This window comes from Rutilus rutilus (assembly GCF_951802725.1).
Source record: "Rutilus rutilus genome assembly, chromosome: 15".
In the NCBI taxonomy this organism is placed as follows: domain Eukaryota; kingdom Metazoa; phylum Chordata; class Actinopteri; order Cypriniformes; family Leuciscidae; genus Rutilus; species Rutilus rutilus.
Window position 1 is genome coordinate 5,863,117 of NC_140220.1, and position 24,552 is coordinate 5,887,668.

The following is a 24,552-nucleotide window of genomic DNA, read 5'->3' on the forward strand; positions in this document are numbered from 1 at the left end:
ATGATTTCAAATGAAACTGACATTTACTCTGAGAATGTGCTTCTCTGCTATCCACAACTGCCGGACTCCTGTCCGAGAGCTCATCGTCTTACTGTAGTTAAAGTGGCAATGTATGTTTTCATGGTGCTGATGATCCTCACAACAGTTTTTGGGAATCTGCTGATCATCATCTCTATCTCTCACTTCAGACATCTACAGTCTCCAACTCACATGATCGTTCAGTCGCTGGCAGCTTGTGATTGTCTGCTGGGCTCTTTGGTCATGCCGTACAGCATGGTGCGATCTGTTGAAGGCTGCTGGTATCTGGGAGATTTTGTGTGTAAAGTACATTCTAGTTTAGACATGACTTTTAGTATCTCTTCCATACTGCATCTCAGTTTAATATCTATCGACAGGTACTGGGCCATTTGTGATCCTTTAAGGTACAAAATGAGGGTTACAAACAACATTGTGACTGTGTTTATTACCTTCACATGGCTGTTTTCATTTGTGTACAGCTTTTCTGTTGTTTTTACAGGAGTAAACAACATTGGTTTGGAAGAACTCATTTTACAGATTTCTTGTTTTGGTGGCTGTGTTCTGTTTTTTAACAAAGAATGGGGCTTAATTTGTGCACTTTTTGTGTTCCTAATTCCAGGAACTATCATGAGCTCTCTGTATTTGAGCATCTTCAATGTTGTGAAGAAACATGCAAAGGTTCTGTCTGAGAAAGTGTCCGTTGCCCCGACAGGCGGTAATTTCCAAACCTCTTCACACAGAGAGAGAAAAGCAGCGAAAACTCTGGCCATTGTCATGGGTGTTTTTTACATTTGCTGGCTGCCTTTTTTTACCGCCACTGCTGTTGATCCTTTCCTCAATTTCGTGACTCCTGTTGATGTTTTTGATGCTTTGGTTTGGTTTGGATACTTTAACTCCACTTGTAACCCATTGATCTATGGTTTTTTCTATCCTCGCTTTCAAAAAGCCTTTAAGATTCTCATATCCACTTATATCTGTGGCATCAGTGAATCACACACCTTGACATTTGAATGAAAATGAAATTATATTACCTTTACCAGACATTTAATTTTATATATATATATATATATATATATATATATATATATATATATATATATATATATATATATATATATACATTTTGCACATGTGCAAGTTTAATAATAATATTCTAATTTTCATCCGTAGTTGTATCACCCACTAGTTCAAGATAAATATTTCACTTAAGTTTTTCTTGAATTCCCTAATAAGAATGTGTTTTTGGCCTGTCATAAGCCTGTTGAATGAGCTTTCAGTCTTTTGTAATGATTTAGATGGAAGCAAATCTAAATCAAGGTCAATGACCATTGCCAACCTCAACCATAGTTTCTCAAATAGATGTGAAATATAAAAGTTATTGTGTTTGTTGTTTGTGCCAACATATTTGCGTATCTTATGTGTATCTTTTCCATTGTAAGTAATAAAACATGAATCCTTGTTTGTCAATTAAACAATAAAAAGTCATGATAATAAGCTAATGACTTGTAATACTTTATTTGTAACTGTATATAATGGGTTGATTTGATGTGAGATGTGACAGTCAACCTCTCTGGATTTCATAATAAAACTGGACGAATAACTTTCAATGACTTTTCACCTTTGAGAGTCACACAGGCATTAAAAGTGAGAAATGATAATAAGTCTACTGGGTACTCTTCTGGACTAAACACAAACATTGCATCATAGCTAAGGTGTGTGTGTGTGTGTGTGTTCATTGAATGAGTGACATTTGTAGAAGATAAAACGTGTGAACAATTGCCGCAAAATGTTAATTTAGAAATATATATCTGATAATGAGTTTTCAAAGTATTCTGTGTATACCATTTGGAGAGAGGTTAAAATCAAAGTAAAGGTTCTTTACACAATGCACAAAATTAGTTATATTGTGGCATTGTGGTACTGTGGCAGTACATACTGTATATGGGCAATTGATGTATCACAATGACAACAGTGTTCTTCAGTGAGACAACTGTATTCATACAACTAACATAATTTTCAATTTCCTAGTTTCATGACATCATTTTAACTGAGAGATTACGTTGAATGCCTACTTTTTATTTCGAGGGGAAAACCTGACCACTTTACATTATACATTCATATGGTCTGGGCTTGACGTTAACACCTGCTAACCCTCCAAATGCGGGTGGATTTTAGCAGTGGCGTGCAGCGCAGTCAATCCACTTTGGCGGGTTGAATTTAAAAAATATATATATACATTTTCCAGTTGTAGTCTTTCAAAAAGGAATCTGAAATAATAAACTAAGTGCAAGGTAGTGTTGTCAAAAATATAGATTTTTCAATACATATCATTACTGATATATGAGAAACGTTTCCAATACTAATTTTTCGCAAAATAGATTCACGATACCTTTTTCTATACTTATTGAGCTTAAACAGTCAAATACACACAAAATAATGTCAAAATGCCGGTCTTGGCGAGTAAACGCAGTCGGTTATGTTTTAAGTGAACATAAACAGTTGAAAAGAAAACATGTGTAACAGTATAATGGATCTGTGCGTCAAGTCTTAAAGTGACAACAGCCTAATATACCTGCTACCAAATTATGAGGTAATATTAAAAAATATCTATATGCCAGTTTTTCCTAATGGTATCCGATGTCAAAATTGTGACCAGTGAAAATGTTGAGTGGCTAGTAACTTTGGAAAACCACTAGCCACAGTGGCTGGTGAGCAAAAAAGTTATTGTCAAGCCCTGATTATAGTCTAAATCTTAAGTTCATATAGTTAAAATAAACCATGGTGCACCAAAAACCACAAGTTTTGTTCCTTGAATGGCATGTTTCTGGTTTTTGGAAGGACTTTATCCAAATAAAATATTTAATGAACTTAACTAAACTGAGATAACATTTTCAGTCATGACTCTCGGAGTGAATACATTTCAACCAGCATTCATTGGCATGGGGCATGACATATACATAAGCTTGATTTTGGTGGACGAGATCTGCTACACTGCTGCTGCTGAGCAAATACAATAATTTGTTCAGCTTAGTAAAAAATAACAAACAAAGGAAAGGCTGCTGCAAGAAATGGTAGAACCCCCGTAGCAGATCTCTACAAGTGGCACTGGGGAGGAGGGAGAACAGAAGCTTTCATATCACACAGCTTGCCAATCGCAGGCTAGGGTATGATATATATGGTATTGGTTACGTGGATACTGATTAGCTGGTGCCACGGCGTTGAAAGAACCAAATGGCGTTCGGTTAGAGTTTCATGCCTGAATTATGCATTTTAACATAGTATATATTTTAAGGATTTGTTCTAGTTTTGTTGTATGTGATGCAAATGAATTTGAGGCTTGATCAGGATTTAAAATTGGGTCTCCTGTGTTAAACGTTTTAAAACGTTTTCACTTCAAGTATACTTTTCTAAAGTACAATTATTTTAAAGTGTGTTAAAAGTTGTATTGTGAAAATAGGTAAAAGCATGATGCTAATATACTTTTAATATATTTAAAGATAGTAAAAAAAATGTGTTAGTATATTTGCAATGTACTATTGAAAAGTGGAATATATTTCCATTTATATGGAAATATAAGAGTTTATATACTGGGTTTATGAGAGTTGAAAAATGGAATATATTTCAAATACAATAAAGTATACTTTTTTTCACTAGGGCAACCAGGGTAATGCTAACTTCCGGGTTGGCCTACAAAAATATGTCATTCCTGCAGCACTCTATAGCCAATTATGTAGTCAAAACTTTCATTCTACAAAATTAAAAGAGGGGAAAATTATTAAAAGCACACAAGCATATATCACATTGATATTTAGAAATTACAATGTGTTTACATGTTAATATATACACATTCAAACATATAAATGAGTAAAATCCCACTGAATAGAACAGTATTTCTGAGTCATACTGTAAGCAGGCTACTTCTTTAGCTTGGACTGATGAAACTGATTTTGAGGTGAACTAAAATAATTTTTGCACTTTTTCGTTTGCTCATGGGCTAAATTTGTGGTGTGCTAACTCTCCTGTGTGGGAAATGAAGAATAAAAAATAGAGAAGGACAGACAGACAGACAGACAGATAGATAGATAGTAATTTTTGTGGCCACCTGGGGGCGCCTCGTGTACCAAGATTAGTTACAGCACCATTGTTATCATATTCAAATATGTTTATGAGAGTCGGGGCGTTACCTGTTTTGGAACCTGAGTAAACTGTATATATAGCTCAAACTGAGCTGCTGAATCCATAGACTATGTAGTTCCTTATGTGCATGTACTGTATATTTTCTTTGTTTTTTGGTCTCTATCTGACTGTGGTTGATTCCCCTCAGAGTTTCAACGATATCTGTGTGATTTTATTTTTTAGATATACAAAGGAAATATTGTGTTTTGATCCTGCATATCAGTTTTTATCTTCGTAATGACCTCAAATGAAACTGACATTTACTCTGAGAATGTGCTTCTCTGCTATCCACTCCTGCCAGACTCCTGTCCTAAAGTGCATCGTCTTACTGTAGTTAAAGTGGCAATGTATATTTTCATGGTGCTGATGATCCTCATAACAGTTTTTGGGAATCTGCTGATCATCATCTCCATCTCTCACTTCAAACATCTACAGTCTCCAACTCATCTGATCGTTCGCTCTCTGGCTGCCAGTGATTGTCTGCTGGGCTCTTTGGTCATGCCGTACAGCATGGTGCGATCTGTTGAAGGCTGCTGGTATCTGGGAAATGTTGTGTGCAAAGTGCATTCTAGTTTGGACATGACCTTCAGCATTTCTTCTTTAATACATCTCAGTTTAATATCTATTGACAGGTACTGGGCCATTTGTGATCCTTTAAGGTACAAAATGAGGGTCACAAATAACATTGTGACTCTGTTTACTACATTCGCGTGGCTGTTTTCATTTCTTTACAGTTTTTCTATTGTGTTTTCAGGTGTGAACAAATTTGGCTTGGAGTCATTTATCATGCAGGTTTACTGTGTGGGAAGTTGTGTTCTGTTTTTTAACAAACAGTGGGGTCTTATTTGCTCACTTCTCACATTCTTCCTCCCTGGGACAATCATGAGCTCTCTGTATATGAAAATATTCCATGTTGCAAGAAAACATGCAAAGGTTATGTCAGAAAGAGTGACTGTGACGACAGCAGGAGGGTTGAAGAGCCAAAGCTCTTCACAAAGAGAAGGAAAAGCAGCGAAAACTCTGGCCATTGTCATGGGTGTTTTTTACATCTGCTGGCTGCCTTTTTTTACCGCCACTGCTGTTGATCCTTTCCTCAATTTCGTGACTCCTGGTGATGTTTTTGATGCTTTGGTTTGGTTTGGATACTTTAACTCCACTTGTAACCCATTGATTTATGGTTTTTTCTATCCACGCTTTCAGAAAGCCTTTAAGATTCTCATATCCACTTATATCTGTGGATTCAATGACTCAAAACACCTTGATACTTGAATAAATATTATCATATTTACTTTTATGCATATTTTAATGCTAGTCCATCCATTAATAAATGATGTTAACTTTGTTTATTAAATGTAAACATGTTAATGCTATTGAAAGAAATTATATCTGCATTTTCCTCTCCAGTCTAACCATCCCAAATGTTAAACAGTAATGTCTTGAATTGAATTGAATCAGGACAATACTGAAATAATTGAATGCCTTAAATGATTATATTGTTTAATTTCTTTCTTTTTTTTTTTTTTAGCTAACTGTGATTTGTATATGCACATTTCTGAAATACATAACTTAGACAGTCACTTTTTATAACAGATCACTCTAAATTGTAATGTGGACTCATGCACTTTCTTAGAAGAGAGAGAGAGAGAGAGAGAGAGAGAGAGAGAGAGAGAGAGAGAGAGAGAGAGATCATGATATAGATCTTAATGGGTTTTTTTTACAATTCTTTTCCATAAATATAATTAAAAAAAAAAATGTTTTATATCATTATTCTTTGCAAAGTTTTATGATCAATACTTTTATTGAAAAAGCTTTCATGCAGGTTTTATGCGATTAGTAGAATAAATAACATTTGATTTGTTTTATTATTATTATTTTTTTTATCTGCACTATTTGATCGAAATACTTGTGTGGGAGAGATACACTGGACTAACCGAGATGGACAGGTTTATCCATGGTTATACAACATCTAACATAACAACCAAAGAGAAGATGGGGTTTAGGGTTAAATCTGCAATTGAAAATGCCTTAATACATACGTATAGCCTATTAAATAAAATATTTAAGATTAAGTATCAAGTATAAGTCATTTAAATGTTGCCATGTGTTACAATGTGACATACCAGATTCACATGAATCAAATATTTATGCTTAAAAACTAAAATATAAACCTCTGGAACATCTGCTTGAATTATTCATGATGTGCTGTAGGCTACTTGACTGGCAGTTCTGAAGCATTTAAAATGAAATGATATCACAAACTTCTTTTCTTAAAAGAGATATACAATAAATCAAATTTCACGTAGCACTCGGGCAGTGATTGCACAACAAAAAAAAAGTCTGTTATTTCTGTTAATAGTGAGAGAGACACTCCTTACAAGGATATTCCTGCTCCTTCCTGTGCGCATCACAGTCATCTCACTTTTGCAATCAATAAAATGCCATCTCAGGAAGAGGGAAATCCAGACCTACAAGATTTTTGGTATTATGTGTCTCAAACTTTGGTAAAATAGCTATCATCTGCATCAAATAAAACTAGTTTTGAAATCTTCAACTTGTCCCTAAACTGTGCAAAATAAATCTCAAGTGCAAATAGTGCAGTAACAACCTACTATTGGCCCTCTCCCAAATGGAATGGCCATCTACTGGTTGCATTGGTAATTTAGTGTCTTTTTTATTTTAAAATACAAGTGTTTATTTTTCACCATGTGTTAGTTTTCCTATACATCGTGAAACTTAGTTTTACAAATGGGGACAACCTTTGAAGGATATTCAAAAAAAATTTTTGGTCATCACATTAAAAATAACAATTGGATAATATTTAGACTTTTGAGTTATGAAGTGTCACATTTACATTTACAGCGAAAAAAGGTCAATTATAAGTCCTTTTATTAAAGAAAGAAAACTCCAATTGAGAAAAACATCAATGAAACAGCGTGTAGAAGACAACAATACCAGACAATGAACTGAAGAAACTGGAGAGCTTTAATACACAGGATGATGAACTCAATGCCGAAAAGGTGAGAACTAATTAATCAATAACCAGAGCAAAAAATGAAGAGCGGGACATTGGACAACAGGTAACCAAGGAAATACAAATGAAAAATTAATGAAAACGAAGACAAGCAGGCAGACTGTGACAGAACACCCCCCGGGGAAGGCACGACTTCACCCTATAACAGTTCTGGAGAGGAGACAGAGCGATGAAGCCAATTAGTATATATGGGGATGATGGACAGAGGCCACTGGGCAAATTTGGCTACTCTTTCGAAAGACATCCTGGTATTTTTTGTGACCACAGAGAGTCAGGACCTCGGTTTAACGTCTCATCCGAAGGACGGTGCTCTTTGACAGGATAGTGTCCCCATCACTATACTGGGGCGTCAGGACCCACACACAGACCACAGGGTGAGCACCTCCTGCTGGCCTCACTAACACCTCTTCCAGCAGCAACCTGGTTCTCCCAGAAGGTCCACCATCCATGTACTAACCAGGCTCAACCCTGCTTAGAAACCCTGGTTAGATGTTGGGAGAAGCCATGGAGGAGTAGATGGCGGAAGGGCCCATGGAGGAGTGGATGTTGGAAGGGCCTATGGAGGTGTGGATGGTGGAAGGGCCTATGGAGGAGTGGATGGTGGGAAAAGCCATGGAGGAGTGGATGGTGGGAGAAGCCATGGAGGAGTGAATGGTGGAAGGGCCCATGGAGGAGTGGATGGTAGAAGGGCCAATGGAGGAGTGGATGGTGGAAGGGCCCATGGAGGAGTGGATGGTTGAAGGGCCCATGGAGGAGTGGATGGAAGGGCCCATGGACGTGTGGATGGTGAAAGGGCCCATGGAGGTGTGCATGGTGGAAGGGCCGATGGAGAAATGGATGGTTGAAGGGCCCATGGAGGAGTGGATGGTAGAAGGGCCCATGGAGGAGTGGATGGTGGAAGAGCCCATGGAGGTGTGGATGGTAGAAGGGCCCATGGAGGAGTGGATGGTGGGAGAAGCCATGGAGGAGTGGATGGTTGAAGGGTTCATGGAGGAGTGGATGGTGGAAGGGCCCATGGAGGAGTGGATGGTGGAAGGGCCCATGGAGGAGTGGATGGTTGAAGGGCCCATGGAGGAGTGGATGGAAGGGCCCATGGACGTGTGGATGGTGAAAGGGCCCATGGAGGTGTGCATGGTGGAAGGGCCGATGGAGAAATGGATGGTTGAAGGGCCCATGGAGGAGTGGATGGTAGAAGGGCCCATGGAGGAGTGGATGGTGGAAGGGCCCATGGAGGAGTGGATGGTGGGAGAAGCCATGGAGGAGTGGATGGTTGAAGGGTTCATGGAGGAGTGGATGGTGGAAGGGCCCATGGAGGAGTGGATGGTGGAAGGGCCCATGGAGGAGTGGATGGTTGAAGGGCCCATGGAGGAGTGGATGGAAGGGCCCATGGAGGAGTGGATGGAAGGGCCCATGGACGTGTGGATGGTGAAAGGGCCCATGGAGGTGTGCATGGTTGAAGGGCCGATGGAGAAATGGATGGTTGAAGGGCCCATGGAGGAGTGGATGGTAGAAGGGCCCATGGAGGAGTGGATGGTGGAAGGGCCCATGGAGGTGTGGATGGTAGAAGGGCCCATGGAGGAGTGGATGGTGGGAGAAGCCATGGAGGAGTGGATGGTTGAAGGGTTCATGGAGGAGTGGATGGTGGAAGGGCCCATGGAGGAGTGGATGGTGGAAGGGCCAATGGAGGAGTGGATGGTGGGAGAAGCCATGGAGGAGTGGATAGTTGAAGGGCCCATGGAGGAGTGGATGGTGGGAGATGCCATGGAGGAGTGGATGGTTGAAGGGCTCATGGAGGAGTGTTTTTGTGTTTTTGGTTAAATGTTTGAAATAAGGTCTGTGGTGATTCTGGTGAACACAAGCTCAATATATTTTCATGTTTTATTCTATGATACATCAGTCATTCCCTCTTGTGTTTAAAAAAAAAGAAGCTTTTACTTGTCTTGTAAAAGGAGGTTGATGACAAGTGGCTAAATGGGACTTCAGAGGTTGTCGGGGACATTAAACGTCATAAGCCGAACAGAAAAAACTCATCTACTCACAACTCCTTGTGGTTATAATTGTGTCTTTGCAAACTAACTTTCAGGGAAAATGTTTTTAAACAAATACTAAAAGAGTTATCAGAGGCTTAGTGATGGTGACGTTGAAGTCATGTGACCATGGTGTAGTTTGTTTTGACTTCTGCTGATTGTATTTAGGCTTCAAAATACATAAAAATTGTGTTAATTTGTTAAGATTATCACAATGAACAAAACATGTTTCACAGATCAGCCAGGCTCTCCACCCAGCCAATCACAACGGTCACTCTCACCTATATACTAATCACACACACCTGCACTGCATCTATAGCTCTGCTACTTAAGCACACACCTCACACCAGTTCACCATCTGGTCTGGTTCATAGACATTTGTTTGGACTACCTACCTGACTCCTGTGATTTATCTCCAATGTTATACTCCAGTGATTTTTCTCCTACGTCATTCCTCTCAGAGTTTCTCCAGCATCTCATCACTCCGTGTTTCCTGGTCACGTGCGTGTGCGTGCATGTGCGCGTGTACCAGCGAGGTGTGTGCTTCCCTTTGCCATCCTGTGTCCGTCATCCACGATCTCCTGCACCTGTAAGACAAAAGAGTTCCCATTATCATCTGTGATGGATTTTAATTAATTCACTTTAATTAATCAACTAACATTTGTTTTTCTTGCAGGAACAACATTCATATGCTTTTAAATGTTTCCAAACTCTTTGGGGAAAACTTGTGACTTTGAGTATGTGTGTGTGTATAAATAACAAAAAGGGGAAGTGAAACTAGACAGATGACTAGTTCTCAAAACCTTGTGATAAGTAATCACAAAGTCAGAGTTTGCTTGTGCCAGTGACAGAGGAAAAAGGTTGGGGCTTTTAACCAATTGAAACAATCATATTGAAGGTGACATGTTAGTCTTATTTGTTTTCTCGATTCTATAAAAACTGTTGTATCCATGTTTTACGGTGGGATTCTCAATGGAATTTGTCTGAGATCCTCCGGCCTTGCTTCTTGGGAGATATTCCCTGAGAACTGCATCGGGAAGATCTCCTGGCCATGATTAAAGCATTTAAAGGACATTTGCAGGTCTGTTTTTTTTTCGATTATTCCTGTGCAGGAAGCTAGTTTAGGGGAACCAGTAGGGATGTCCTGATACCACTTTTTCCAGACCGAGTCCGATACCGATACTTTCATTTTTGGTACTCGCCGATGCCGATACCGATACCGCAACCGATACCTGTATTTTTAATTTTCAATTAATTTTTAATTCATGCATTTGTAATTTTTAAATGTATTGGTAGAGAAACCAAAAGAATATCAATCATATTAGTTATTAAATTTAAACTTAATTTGTTCATCAAATATATATTTAATGCACTGCATATTCATTACTGTATAAATTATATAGATGGATAGATATTTTTGTAAAGTTGAAAAGGGTAGCCTATTTAGTCAAGAGCAGTGAGTAATTTATTTGTCCTTTGTTTGATTAACATTAAAACACAGCAGCAGATTAATTAAACTGCTGCACCTTTAAGACCGAACGCATGCACGGACTCCATTTGAAATATACTGTCTACGTTCACTTGAGATATAACAGACTTTGTTTACTAGGATACTCGCCAAGAGTGAAAAGTGAATTCATCCGTACAAGCGCAAGACGTGAAAGACTTCCATTCAATATCGCGCGCTGTCTGAGGTGATGGTTTTCGGGGCGCGCGCTTTGGATGTTTGAAGTTCATGTAACTTCTTGACCTGCAAATGTCCTGTAATAATGTAGGCAACCACTCGTTAAACATAAATAAGGTAACAGTTCATGTTTTACTTACATATACGATTTAGTTTTAATCCAAATAACACGTGCTGAGTGAACGATCAGCAATCAAGAGCATTCAACAGAAGTGTGTTCTCTCTCTCACTCTCTCTCTTAATAATAAGCGACATCCGACTAAACTACAAACTTTCCACTGACGTCTGATGCGCTCGACCAGCTCGCGCGTCTGTGCCGCTTGCGCGCTCAATCCACTGCGCGTTTTTCTCTTATCAGCTCGCACCACAGGCGTTACTATATTCTGTTTAATATTTCACTAATAAGATATATTTACCTCATAGACAGCCTTCCTTTTTATCCCCATTATAATTTCTGTTGTCAGTGTTTCTTTGTCTGGACACAAACACTGTACACACGCTGCCTGGTATCGGTTGTTGGTATCGGGGCATTTTTACGAGTAGGAGTACATGAGCTCAGTATCGGCCCGATACCGGTATCGGTGCATCCCTAGGAACAAGTTAGTTAGGTGACTATTATTAAATGATAGGTTAGGTGACTACTATTTATTAAAGTAGATTAGATATATAAAACCGAGCAATAGGTGCTCTTAAAGTGATGAATAAATAATATGTTAACTGCACGTGTCTAAATATTATACTTTCTATATGAAGGCATCTAGAATTTGTATCCTGTTATACCTGGGAGACAGTGTGAGGGAAAAACTGATCCATTGCAGAGATTCTAAGAGTCAATGGTTTGTTAAATAAGATAATTTTTTGTGCATTGTGCATAGTATGAGAATGAGACAGGGTGACCAACTCTAAATAGAAATTGTGATTTAGCCTAGTGGTCAGTACGCTCTGCACTGGCATTCATTGTTTTTCAGCTTATTACGATACGAGTTCAAGTCCCGGTTCGTCAAACTTTCTTGATACTATACTGTCCTATCATAATAAAAGGCAAAAAAAAATATTCTTTAAACTGTTGCAAGTTAAGCTCCATCCACACAAAATGCAAATAAAATCTGCATTTTTTAAGTCATTACATCAACACCTCTCATAATGGGAGTGGGGGAACAGATTCCGACAGCTGGGGTTTTTTGCCGTCGGATTCTGTTCCCCCCATATTTCTGACACACTGAGGTTCTTATATTTATCAAATTGATGCTGTTTAAGCTCCATCCACACACAGAATAGAATAAGCATATTTTAAGCCGATACATCAACATCTCTCATCATTGGGGTGGGGGAACGGATTTCGACAGCTGAACTATTTGCCGTCGGATTCTGTTCCCCCTATGTTTCTTACACAAGGAGGTTCTAATAAGTATCAAATTGTGTCAAATTGCTAACCTCAATAGCCTAGTGGTCAGTGCCCTGGCAATATTTTTTTTTTTCTTTGGCCGACCCGAGTTCAAGTCCCGGTTCGTCAAACTTTCTTGATACTATACTGTCCTATCATAATAAAAGGCAAAAACAAATATTCTTTAAACTGTTGCAAGTTAAGCTCCATCCACAAACAAAAATAAAATCAGCATTTTTTAAGCCATTACATCATCACCTCTCATAATGGGAGTGGGGGAACGGATTCCGACAGCTGTTTTTTTTGGGCGTCGGATTCTGTTCCCCCCATATTTCTGACACTCTGAGGTTCTAATATTTATCAAATTGATGCTGTTTAAGCTCCATCCACACACAGAATAGAATAAGCATATTTTAAGCCGATACATCAACATCTCTCATCATTGGGGTGGGGGAACGGATTTCTACAGCTGAACTATTTGCCGTCGGATTCTGTTCCCCCTATGTTTCTTACACAAGGAGGTTCTAATATGTATCAAATTGTGTCAAATTGCTTGCCTCAATAGCCTAGTGGTCAGTGCCCTGACAATATTTTTTTTTTAGCTTTGGGCGACCCGAGTTCAAGTCCCGGTTCGTCAAACTTTCTTGATACTATACTGTCCTATCATAATAAAAGGCAAAAAAATATATTCTTTAAACTGTTGCAAGTTAAGCTCCATCCACAAACAAAAATAAAATCAGCATTTTTTAAGCCATTACATCAACACCTCTCATAATGGGAGTGGGGGAATGGATTCCGACAGCTGTTTTTTTTGGGCGTCGGATTCTGTTCCCCCCATATTTCTGACACACTGAGGTTCTTATATTTATCAAATTGTTGCTGTTTAAGCTCCATCCACACACAGAATAGAATAAGCATATTTTAAGCCGATACATCAACATCTCTCATCATTGGGGTGGGGGAACGGATTTCGACAGCTGAACTATTTGCCGTCGGATTCTGTTCCCCCTATGTTTCTTACACAATGAGGTTCTAATATTTATCACATTTCAGTTATTTACAAAACCCAATAGCCTAGTGGGCAGTACACTCTGCACTTGCATTCTTTGTTTTTCAGCTTATTACGACCCGAGTTCAAGTCCCGGCTCGTCAAACTTTCTTGATACTATACTGTCCTATCATAATAAAAGGCAAAAAAATATATTCTTTAAACTGATGCAAGTTAAGCTCCATCCACAAACAAAAATAAAATCAGCATTTTTTAAGCCATTACATCAACACCTCCCATAATGGGAGTGGGGGAACGGATTCTGACAGCTGTTTTTTTTGCCGTCGGATTCTGTTCCCCCCATATTTCTGACACACTGAGGTTCTTATATTTATCAAATTGATGCTGTTTAAGCTCCATCCACACACAGAATAGAATAAGCAAGCATATTTTAAGCCGATGCATCAACATCTCTCATCATTGGGGTGGGGGAACGGATTTCGACAGCTGAACTATTTGCCGTCGGATTCTGTTCCCCCTATGTTTCGTACACAAGGAGGTTCTAATATGTCTCAAATTGTGTCAAATTGCTAGCCTCAATAGCCTAGTGGTCAGTGCCCTGACAATATTTTTTTTTTAGCTTTGGGCGACCCGAGTTCAAGTCCCAGTTTGTCAAACTTTCTTGATACTATACTGTCCTATCATAATAAAAGGCAAAAAAATATATTCTTTAAACTGTTGCAAGTTAAGCTCCATCCACAAACAAAAATAAAATCAGCATTTTTTAAGCCATTACATCATCACCTCTCATAACGGGAGTGGGGGAACGGATTCCGACAGCTGTTTTTTTGGGGCGTCGGATTCTGTTCCCCCCATATTTCTGACACACTGAGGTTCTAATATTTATGAAATTGATGCTGTTTAAGCTCCATCCACACACAGAATAGAATAAGCATATTTTAAGCCGATGCATCAACATCTCTCATCATTGGGGTGGGGGAACGGATTTCGACAGCTGAACTATTTGCCGTCGGATTCTGTTCCCCCTATGTTTCTTACACAATGAGGTTCTAATATTTATCACATTTCAGCTAATTACAAAACCGAATAGCCTAGCGGGCAGTACACTCTGCAATAGCATTCATTGTTTTTCAGATTATTACGACCCGAGTTCAAGTCCCGGTTCGTCAAAGTTTCTTGATACTATACTGTCCTATCATAATAAAAGGCGAAAAAAAATATTGATGCAAGTTAATCTCCATCCACAAACAAAAATAAAATCAGCATTTTTTAAGCCATTACATCAACACCTCTCATAATGGGAGTGGGGGAACGGATTCTGACAACTGTTTTTCTTTTTGCCGTCGGATTCTGTTCCCCCCATATTTCTGACACACTGAGGTTCTTATATTTATCAAATTGATGCTGTTTAAGCTCCATACACTCACAAAAATAGAATCAGCATTTTTTAAGCCATTACATCAACACCTCTCATAATGGGAGTGGGGGAACGGATTCCGACAGCTGTTTTTTTGCCGTCGGATTCCGTTCCCCCTATGTTTCTTACACAATAAGGTTCTAATATTTATTAAATTGTAGCATTTTACTCGCCTCAATAGCCTAGTGGTCAGTCCCCTGACAATATTTTTTTTTAGCTTTGGGGCGACCCGAGTTCAAGTCCCGGGTCATCGAACTTTCTTGATACTATACTTTCCTATCATAATAAAAGGCAAAAAATATATTCTTTAAACTGTTGCAAGTTAAGCTCCATCCACACACAAAATAGAATCAGCATTTTTTAAGCCATTACATCAACACCTCTCATAATGGGAGTGGGGGAACGGATTTCGACAGCTGAACTATTTGCCGTCGGATTCCGTTCCCCCTATGTTTCATACACAATAAGGTTCTAATACCGTATTTATCAAATTGAAGGAAGTTGCTAGTCTCAATAGCCTAGTTGTCAGTACCCTGACAATATTTTTTATAGCTTTGGGCAACCCGAGTTCAAGTCCAGGGTCGTCGAACTTTCTTGATACTATACTTTCCTATCATAATAAAAGGCAAAAAATATATTCTTTAAACTGATGCAAGTTAAGCTCCATCCACACACAAAATAGAATCAGCAATTTTTAAGTCATTACATCAACACCTCTCATAATGGGAGTGGGGGAACGGATTCCGACAGCTGTATTTTTGCCGTCGGATTCCGTTCCCCCTATGTTTCTTACACAATAATGTTCTAATATTTATTAAATTGTAGCATTTTGTTAGCCTCAATAGCCTAGTGGTCAGTCCCCTGACAATTTTTTTTTTTTAGCTTTGGGGCGACCCGAGTTCAAGTCCCGGGTCATCGAACTTTCTTGATACTATACTTTCCTATCATAATAAAAGGCAAAAAATATATTCTTTAAACTGATGCAAGTTAAGCTCCATCCACACACAAAATAGAATCAGCATTTTTTAAGCCATTACATCAACACCTCTCATAATGGGAGTGGGGGAACGGATTCTGACAACTGTTTTTCTTTTTGCCGTCGGATTCTGTTCCCCCCATATTTCTGACACACTGAGGTTCTTATATTTATCAAATTGATGCTGTTTAAGCTCCATACACTCACAAAAATAGAATCAGCATTTTTTAAGCCATTACATCAACACCTCTCATAATGGGAGTGGGGGAACGGATTTCGACAGCTGAACTATTTGCCGTCGGATTCCGTTCCCCCTATGTTTCTTACACAATAAGGTTCTAATATTTATCAAATTGAAGGAAGTTACTAGTCTCAATAGCCTAGTTGTCAGTACCCTGACAATATTTATTTTAGCTTTGGGCAACCCGAGTTCAAGTCCAGGGTCGTCGAACTTTCTTGATACTATACTTTCCTATCATAATAAAAGGCAAAAAATATATTCTTTAAACTGATGCAAGTTAAGCTCCATCCACACACAAAATAGAATCAGCATTTTTTAAGTCATTGCATCAACACCTCTCATAATGGGAGTGGGGGAACGGATTCCGACAGCTGTATTTTTGCCGTCGGATTCTGTTCCCCCTATGTTTCTTACACAATAAGGTTCTAATATTTATTAAATTGTAGCATTTTGTTAGCCTCAATAGCCTAGTGGTCAGTCCCCTGACAATATTTTTTTTTAGCTTTGGGGCGACCCGAGTTCAAGTCCCGGGTCATCGAACTTTCTTGATACTATACTTTCCTATCATAATAAAAGGCAAAAAATATATTCTTTAAACTGTTGCAAGTTAAGCTCCATCCACACACAAAATAGAATAAGCATTTTTTAAGCCATTACATCAACACCTCTCATAATGGGAGTGGGGGAACGGATTCTGACAACTGTTTTTCTTTTTGCCGTCGGATTCTGTTCCCCCCATATTTCTGACACACTGAGGTTCTTATATTTATCAAATTGATGCTGTTTAAGCTCCATACACTCACAAATATAGAATCAGCATTTTTTAAGCCATTACATCAACACCTCTCATAATGGGAGTGGGGGAACGGATTTCGACAGCTGAACTATTTGCCGTCGGATTCCGTTCCCCCGATGTTTCTTACACAATAAGGTTCTAATATTTATCAAATTGAAGGAAGTTACTAGTCTCAATAGCCTAGTTGTCAGTACCCTGACAATATTTTTTTTAGCTTTGGGGCGACCCGAGTTCAAGTCCCGGGTCATCGATCTTTCTTGATACTATACTTTCCTATCATAATGAAAGGTAAAAAACATATTCTTTAAACTGTTGCAAGTTAAGCTCCATCGACACACAAAATAGAATCAGCATTTTTTAAGCCATTACATCAACACCTCTCATAATAGGAGTGGGGGAACGGATTCTGACAACTGTTTTTCTTTTTGCCGTCGGATTCTGTTCCCCCCATATTTCTGACACACTGAGGTTCTTATATTTATCAAATTGATGCTGTTTAAGCTCCATACACTCACAAAAATAGAATCAGCATTTTTTAAGCCATTACATCAACACCTCTCATAATGGGAGTGGGGGAACGGATTCCGACAGCTGTTTTTTTGCCGTCGGATTCCGTTCCCCCTATGTTTCTTACACAATAAGGTTCTAATATTTATTAAATTGTAGCATTTTGCTAGCCTCAATAGCCTAGTGGTCAGTCCCCTGACAATATTTTTTTTTAGCTTTGGGGCGACCCGAGTTCAAGTCCCGGGTCATCGAACTTTCTTGATACTATACTTTCCTATCATAATGAAAGGTAAAAAATATATTCTTTAAACTGTTGCAAGTTAAGCTCCATCGACACACAAAATAGAATCAGCATTTTTTAAGCCATTACATCAACACCTCTCATAATGGGAGTGGGGGAACGGATTCTGACAACTGTTTTTCTTTTTGCCGTCGGATTCTGTTCCCCCCATATTTCTGACACACTGAGGTTCTTATATTTATCAAATTGATGCTGTTTAAGCTCCATACACTCACAAAAATAGAATCAGCATTTTTTAAGCCATTACATCAACACCTCTCATAATGGGAGTGGGGGAACGGATTCCGACAGCTGTATTTTTGCCGTCGGATTCCGTTCCCCCTATGTTTCTTACACAATAAGGTTCTAATATTTATCAAATTGAAGGAAGTTACTAGTCTCAATAGCCTATTTGTCAGTACCCTGACAATATTTTTTTTAGCTTTGGGCAACCCGAGTTCAAGTCCAGGGTCGTCGAACTTTCTTGATACTATACTTTCCTATCATAATAAAAGGCAAAAAATATATTCTTTAAACTGATGCAAGTTAAGCTCCATCCACACACAAAATAGAATCAGCATTTTTTAAGTCATTACATCAACACCTCTCATAATGGGAGTGGGGGAACGAATTCTGACAGCTGTTTTTTTGCCGTCGGATTCCGTTCCCCCTATGTTTCTTACACAATAAGGTTCTAATATTTATTAAATTGTAGCATTTTGCTAGCCTCAATAGCCTAGTGGTCAGTCCCCTGACAATATTTTTTTTTAGCTTTGGGGCGACCCGAGTTCAAGTCCCGGGTCATCGAACTTTCTTGATACTATACTTTCCTATCATAATAAAAGGCAAAAAATATATTCTTTAAACTGATGCAAGTTAAGCTCCATCCACACACAAAATAGAATCAGCATTTTTTAAGCCATTACATCAACACCTCTCATAATGGGAGTGGGGGAACGGATTCTGACAACTGTTTTTCTTTTTGCCATCGGATTCTGTTCCCCCCATATTTCTGACACACTGAGGTTCTTATATTTATCAAATTGATGCTGTTTAAGCTCCATACACTCACAAAAATAGAATCAGCATTTTTTAAGCCATTACATCAACACCTCCCATAATGGGAGCGGGGGAACGGATTGCGACAGCTGGGTTTTTTTGCCGTCGGATTCTGTTCCCCCCATATTTCTGACACTCTGAGGTTCTAATATTTATCAAATTGATGCTGTTTAAGCTCCATCCACACACAGAATAGAATAAGCATATTTTAAGCCGATACATCAACATCTCTCATCATTGGGGTGGGGGAACGGATTTCGACAGCTGAACTATTTGCTGTCGGATTCTGTTCCCCCTATGTTTCTTACACAATGAGGTTCTAATATTTATCACATTTCAGTTCATTACAAAACCCAATAGCCTAGTGGGTAGTACACTGTGCACTTGCATTCTTTGTTTTTCAGCTTATTCCGACCCGAGTTCAAGTCCCGGTTCGTCAAACTTTCTTGATACTATACTGTCCTATCATAATAAAAGGCAAAAAAATATATTTTTTAAACTGATGCAAGTTAAGCTCCATCCACAAACAAAAATAAAATCAGCATTTTTTAAGCCATTACATCATCACCTCCCATAATGGGAGTGGGGGAACGGATTTCGACAGCTGAACTATTTGCCGTCGGATTCTGTTCCCCCTATGTTTCTTACACAATGAGGTTCTAATATTTATCACATTTCAGCTAATTACAAAACTGAATAGCTTAGTGGGCAGTACACTCTGCACTGGCATTCATTGTTTTTCAGATTATTACGACCCGAGTTCAAGTCCCGGTTCGTCAAACTTTCTTGATACTATACTGTCCTATCATAATAAAAGGCGAAAAAAAATATTGATGCAAGTTAAGCTCCATCCACAAACAAAAATAAAATCAGCATTTTTTAAGCCATTACATCAACACCTCCCATAATGGGAGTGGGGGAACGGATTCTGACAGCTGTTTTTTTTGCCGTCGGATTCTGTTCCCCCCATATTTCTGACACACTGAGGTTCTAATATTTATCAAATTGATGCTGTTTAAGCTCCATCCACACACAGAATAGAATAAGCATATTTTAAGCCGATGCATCAACATCTCTCATCATTGGGGTGGGGGAACGGATTTCGACAGCTGAACTATTTGCCGTCGGATTCTGTTCCCCCTATGTTTCGTACACAAGGAGGTTCTAATATGTATCAAATTGTGTCAAATTGCTAGCCTCAATATCCTAGTGGTCAGTGCCCTGACAATTTTTTTTTTTAGCTTTGGGCGACCCGAGTTCAAGTCCCAGTTTGTCAAACTTTCTTGATACTATACTGTCCTATCATAATAAAAGGCAAAAAAATATATTCTTTAAACTGTTGCAAGTTAAGCTCCATCCACAAAAAAAAATAAAATCAGCATTTTTTAAGCCATTACATCATCACCTCTCATAATGGGAGTGGGGGAACGGATTCCGACAACTGTTTTTTTGGGGCGTCGGATTCTGTTCCCCCCATATTTCTGACACTCTGAGGTTCTAATATTTATCAAATTGATGCTGTTTAAGATCCATCCACACACAGAATAGAATAAGCATATTTTAAGCCGATGCATCAACATCTCTCATCATTGGGGTGGGGGAACGGATTTCGACAGCTGAACTATTTGCCGTCGGATTCTGTTCCCCCTATGTTTCTTACACAAGGAGGTTCTAATAAGTATCAAATTGTGTCAAATTGGTAGCCTCAATAGCCTAGTGGTCAGTGCCCTGGCAATATTTTTTTTTTAGCTTTGGCCGACCCGAGTTCAAGTCCCGGTTCGTCAAACTTTCTTGATACTATACTGTCCTATCATAATAAAAGGCAAAAAAATATATTCTTTAAACTGTTGCAAGTTAAGCTCCATCCACAAACAAAAATAAAATCAGCATTTTTTAAGCCATTACATCATCACCTCTCATAATGGGAGTGGGGGAACGGATTCCGACAGCTGTTTTTTTTGGGCGTCGGATTCTGTTCCCCCCATATTTCTGACACACTGAGGTTCTAATATTTATCAAATTGATGCTGTTTAAGCTCCATCCACACACAGAATAGAATAAGCATATTTTAAGCCGATGTGTCAACATCTCTCATCATTGGGGTGGGGGAACGGATTTCGACAGCTGAACTATTTGCTGTCGGATTCTGTTCCCCCTATGTTTCTTACACAATGAGGTTCTAATATTTATCACATTTCAGTTAATTACAAAACCCAATAGCCTAGTGGGTAGTACACTCTGCACATGCATTCTTTGTTTTTCAGCTTATTCCGACCCGAGTTCAAGTCCCGGTTCGTCAAACTTTCTTGATACTATACTGTCCTATCATAATAAAAGGCAAAAAAAATATATTCTTTAAACTGATGCTGTTTAAGCTCCATCCACACACAAAAATAAAATCAGCATCTTTTAAGTCATTACATCAACACCTCTCATAATAGGAGTGGGGGAACGGATTTCGACAGCTGAACTATTTGCCGTCGGATTCTGTTCCCCCTATGTTTCTTACACAATGAGGTTCTAATATTTATCACATTTCAGTTAATTACAAAACCGAATAGCCTAGCGGGCAGTACACTCTGCAATAGCATTCATTGTTTTTCAGATTATTACGACCCGAGTTCAAGTCCCGGTTCGTCAAACTTTCTTGATACTATACTGTCCTATCATAATAAAAGGCGAAAAAAAATATTGATGCAAGTTAAGCTCCATCCACAAACAAAAATAAAATCAGCATTTTTTAAGCCATTACATCAACACCTCTCATAATGGGAGTGGGGGAACGGATTCTGACAACTGTTTTTCTTTTTGCCGTCGGATTCTGTTCCCCCCATATTTCTGACACACTGAGGTTCTTATATTTATCAAATTGATGCTGTTTAAGCTCCATACACTCACAAAAATAGAATCAGCATTTTTTAAGCCATTACATCAACACCTCTCATAATGGGAGTGGGGGAACGGATTCCGACAGCTGTATTTTTGCCGTCGGATTCCGTTCCCCCTATGTTTCTTACACAATAAGGTTCTAATATTTATTAAATTGTAGCATTTTGCTACCCTCAATAGCCTAGTGGTCAGTCCCCTGACAATATATTTTTTTTAGCTTTGGGGCGACCCGAGTTCAAGTCCCGGGTCATCAAACTTTCTTGATACTATACTTTCCTATCATAATAAAAGGCAAAAAATATATTCTTTAAACTGATGCAAGTTAAGCTCCATCCACACACAAAATAGAATCAGCATTTTTTAAGCCATTACATCAACACCTCTCATAATGGGAGTGGGGGAACGGATTTCGACAGCTGAACTATTTGCCGTCGGATTCCGTTCCCCCTATGTTTCTTACACAATAAGGTTCTAATATTTATCAAATTGAAGGAAGTTACTAGTCTCAATAGCCTATTTGTCAGTACCCTGACAATATTTTTTTTAGCTTTGGGCAACCCGAGTTCAAGTCCAGGGTCGTCAAACTTTCTTGATACTATACTTTCCTATCATAATAAAAGGCAAAAAATATATTCTTTAAACTGATGCAAGTTAAGCTCCATCCACACACAAAATAGAATCAGCATTTTTTAAGCCATTACATCAACACCTCTCATAATGGGAGTGGGGGAACGGATTTCGACAGCTGAACTATTTGCCGTCGGTCCGTTCCCCCTATGTTTCTTACACAATAAGGTTCTAATATTTATCAAATTGAAGGAAGTTACTAGTCTCAATAGCCTAGTTGTCAGTACCCTGACAATATTTTTTTTAGCTTTGGGCAACCCGAGTTCAAGTCCAGGGTCGTCGAACTTTCTTGATACTATACTTTCCTATCATAATAAAAGGCAAAAAATATATTCTTTAAACTGATGCAAGTTAAGCTCCATCCACACACAAAATAGAATCAGCATTTTTTAAGTCATTGCATCAACACCTCTCATAATGGGAGTGGGGGAACGGATTCCGACAGCTGTATTTTTGCCGTCGGATTCCGTTCCCCCTATGTTTCTTACACAATAAGGTTCTAATATTTATTAAATTGTAGCATTTTGTTAGCCTCAATAGCCTAGTGGTCAGTCCCCTGACAATATTTTTTTTTAGCTTTGGGGCGACCCGAGTTCAAGTCCCGGGTCATCGATCTTTCTTGATACTATACTTTCCTATCATAATGAAAGGTAAAAAATATATTCTTTAAACTGTTGCAAGTTAAGCTCCATCGACACACAAAATAGAATCAGCATTTTTTAAGCCATTACATCAACACCTCTCATAATAGGAGTGGGGGAACGGATTCTGACAACTGTTTTTCTTTTTGCCGTCGGATTCTGTTCCCCCCATATTTCTGACACACTGAGGTTCTTATATTTATCAAATTGATGCTGTTTAAGCTCCATACACTCACAAAAATAGAATCAGCATTTTTTAAGCCATTACATCAACACCTCTCATAATGGGAGTGGGGGAACGGATTCCGACAGCTGTATTTTTGCCGTCGGATTCCGTTCCCCCTATGTTTCTTACACAATAAGGTTCTAATATTTATCAAATTGAAGGAAGTTACTAGTCTCAATAGCCTATTTGTCAGTACCCTGACAATATTTTTTTTAGCTTTGGGCAACCCGAGTTCAAGTCCAGGGTCGTCGAACTTTCTTGATACTATACTTTCCTATCATAATAAAAGGCAAAAAATATATTCTTTAAACTGATGCAAGTTAAGCTCCATCCACACACAAAATAGAATCAGCATTTTTTAAGTCATTACATCAACAACTCTCATAATGGGAGTGGGGGAACGGATTCTGACAGCTGTTTATTTGCCGTCGGATTCCGTTCCCCCTATGTTTCTTACACAATAAGGTTCTAATATTTATTAAATTGTAGCATTTTGCTAGCCTCAATAGCCTAGTGGTCAGTCCCCTGACAATATTTTTTTTTAGCTTTGGGGCGACCCGAGTTCAAGTCCCGGGTCATCGAACTTTCTTGATACTATACTTTCCTATCATAATAAAAGGCAAAAAATATATTCTTTAAACTGTTGCAAGTTAAGCTCCATCCACACACAAAATAGAATCAGCATTTTTTAAGCCATTACATCAACACCTCTCATAATAGGAGTGGGGGAACGGATTCTGACAACTGTTTTTCTTTTTGCCATCGGATTCTGTTCCCCCCATATTTCTGACACACTGAGGTTCTTATATTTATCAAATTGATGCTGTTTAAGCTCCATCCACAAACAAAAATAAAATCAGCATTTTTTAAGCCATTACATCAACACCTCCCATAATGGGAGTGGGGGAACGGATTCCGACAGCTGTTTTTTTTGCCGTCGAATTCTGTTCCCCCCATATTTCTGACACACTGAGGTTCTAATATTTGTCAAATTGATGCTGTTTAAGCTCCATCCACACACAGAATAGAATAAGCATATTTTAAGCCGATGCATCAACATCTCTCATCATTGGGGTGGGGGAACGGATTTCGACAGCTGAACTATTTGCCGTCGGATTCTGTTCCCCCTATGTTTCTTACACAAGGAGGTTCTAATATGTATCAAATTGTGTCAAATTGCTAACCTCAATAGCCTAGTGGTCAGTGCCCTGACAATATTTTTTTTTTAGCTTTGGGCGACCCGAGTTCAAGTCCCGGTTCGTCAAATTTTCTTGATACTATACTGTCCTATCATAATAAAAGGCAAAAAAATATATTGATGCAAGTTAAGGTCCATCCACAAACAAAAATAAAATCAGCATTTTTTAAGCCATTACATCAACACCTCTCATAATGGGAGCGGGGGAACGGATTCCGACATCAGGTTTTTTTGCCGTCGGATTCTGTTCCCCCCATATTTCTGACACACTGAGGTTCTAATATTTATCAAATTGATGCTGTTTAAGATCCATCCACACACAGAATAGAATAAGCATATTTTAAGCCGATGTGTCAACATCTCTCA

The 24,552-nt window shown here is 38.7% G+C and overlaps 2 protein-coding genes across 2 annotated transcripts; both read left to right on the plus strand.

The window, feature by feature from the left end:
- Nucleotides 1–1,032, plus strand: LOC311305280 (trace amine-associated receptor 4-like; the record flags this gene model as incomplete). Its single annotated transcript, XM_084432885.1, has 1 exon — nucleotides 1–1,032. One exon carries the CDS (start codon nucleotides 1–3, stop codon nucleotides 1,030–1,032), a length of 1,032 nt encoding a protein of 343 aa, XP_084289011.1.
- Nucleotides 1,033–4,431: 3,399 nt separating this feature from the next.
- On the plus strand, nucleotides 4,432–5,463 carry LOC311305616 (trace amine-associated receptor 4-like; the record flags this gene model as incomplete). The annotated part of the gene is made up of 1 exon (XM_084433420.1): nucleotides 4,432–5,463. One exon carries the CDS (start codon nucleotides 4,432–4,434, stop codon nucleotides 5,461–5,463), a length of 1,032 nt encoding a protein of 343 aa, XP_084289546.1.
- Between the last annotated feature and the right edge of the window lie 19,089 nt (nucleotides 5,464–24,552).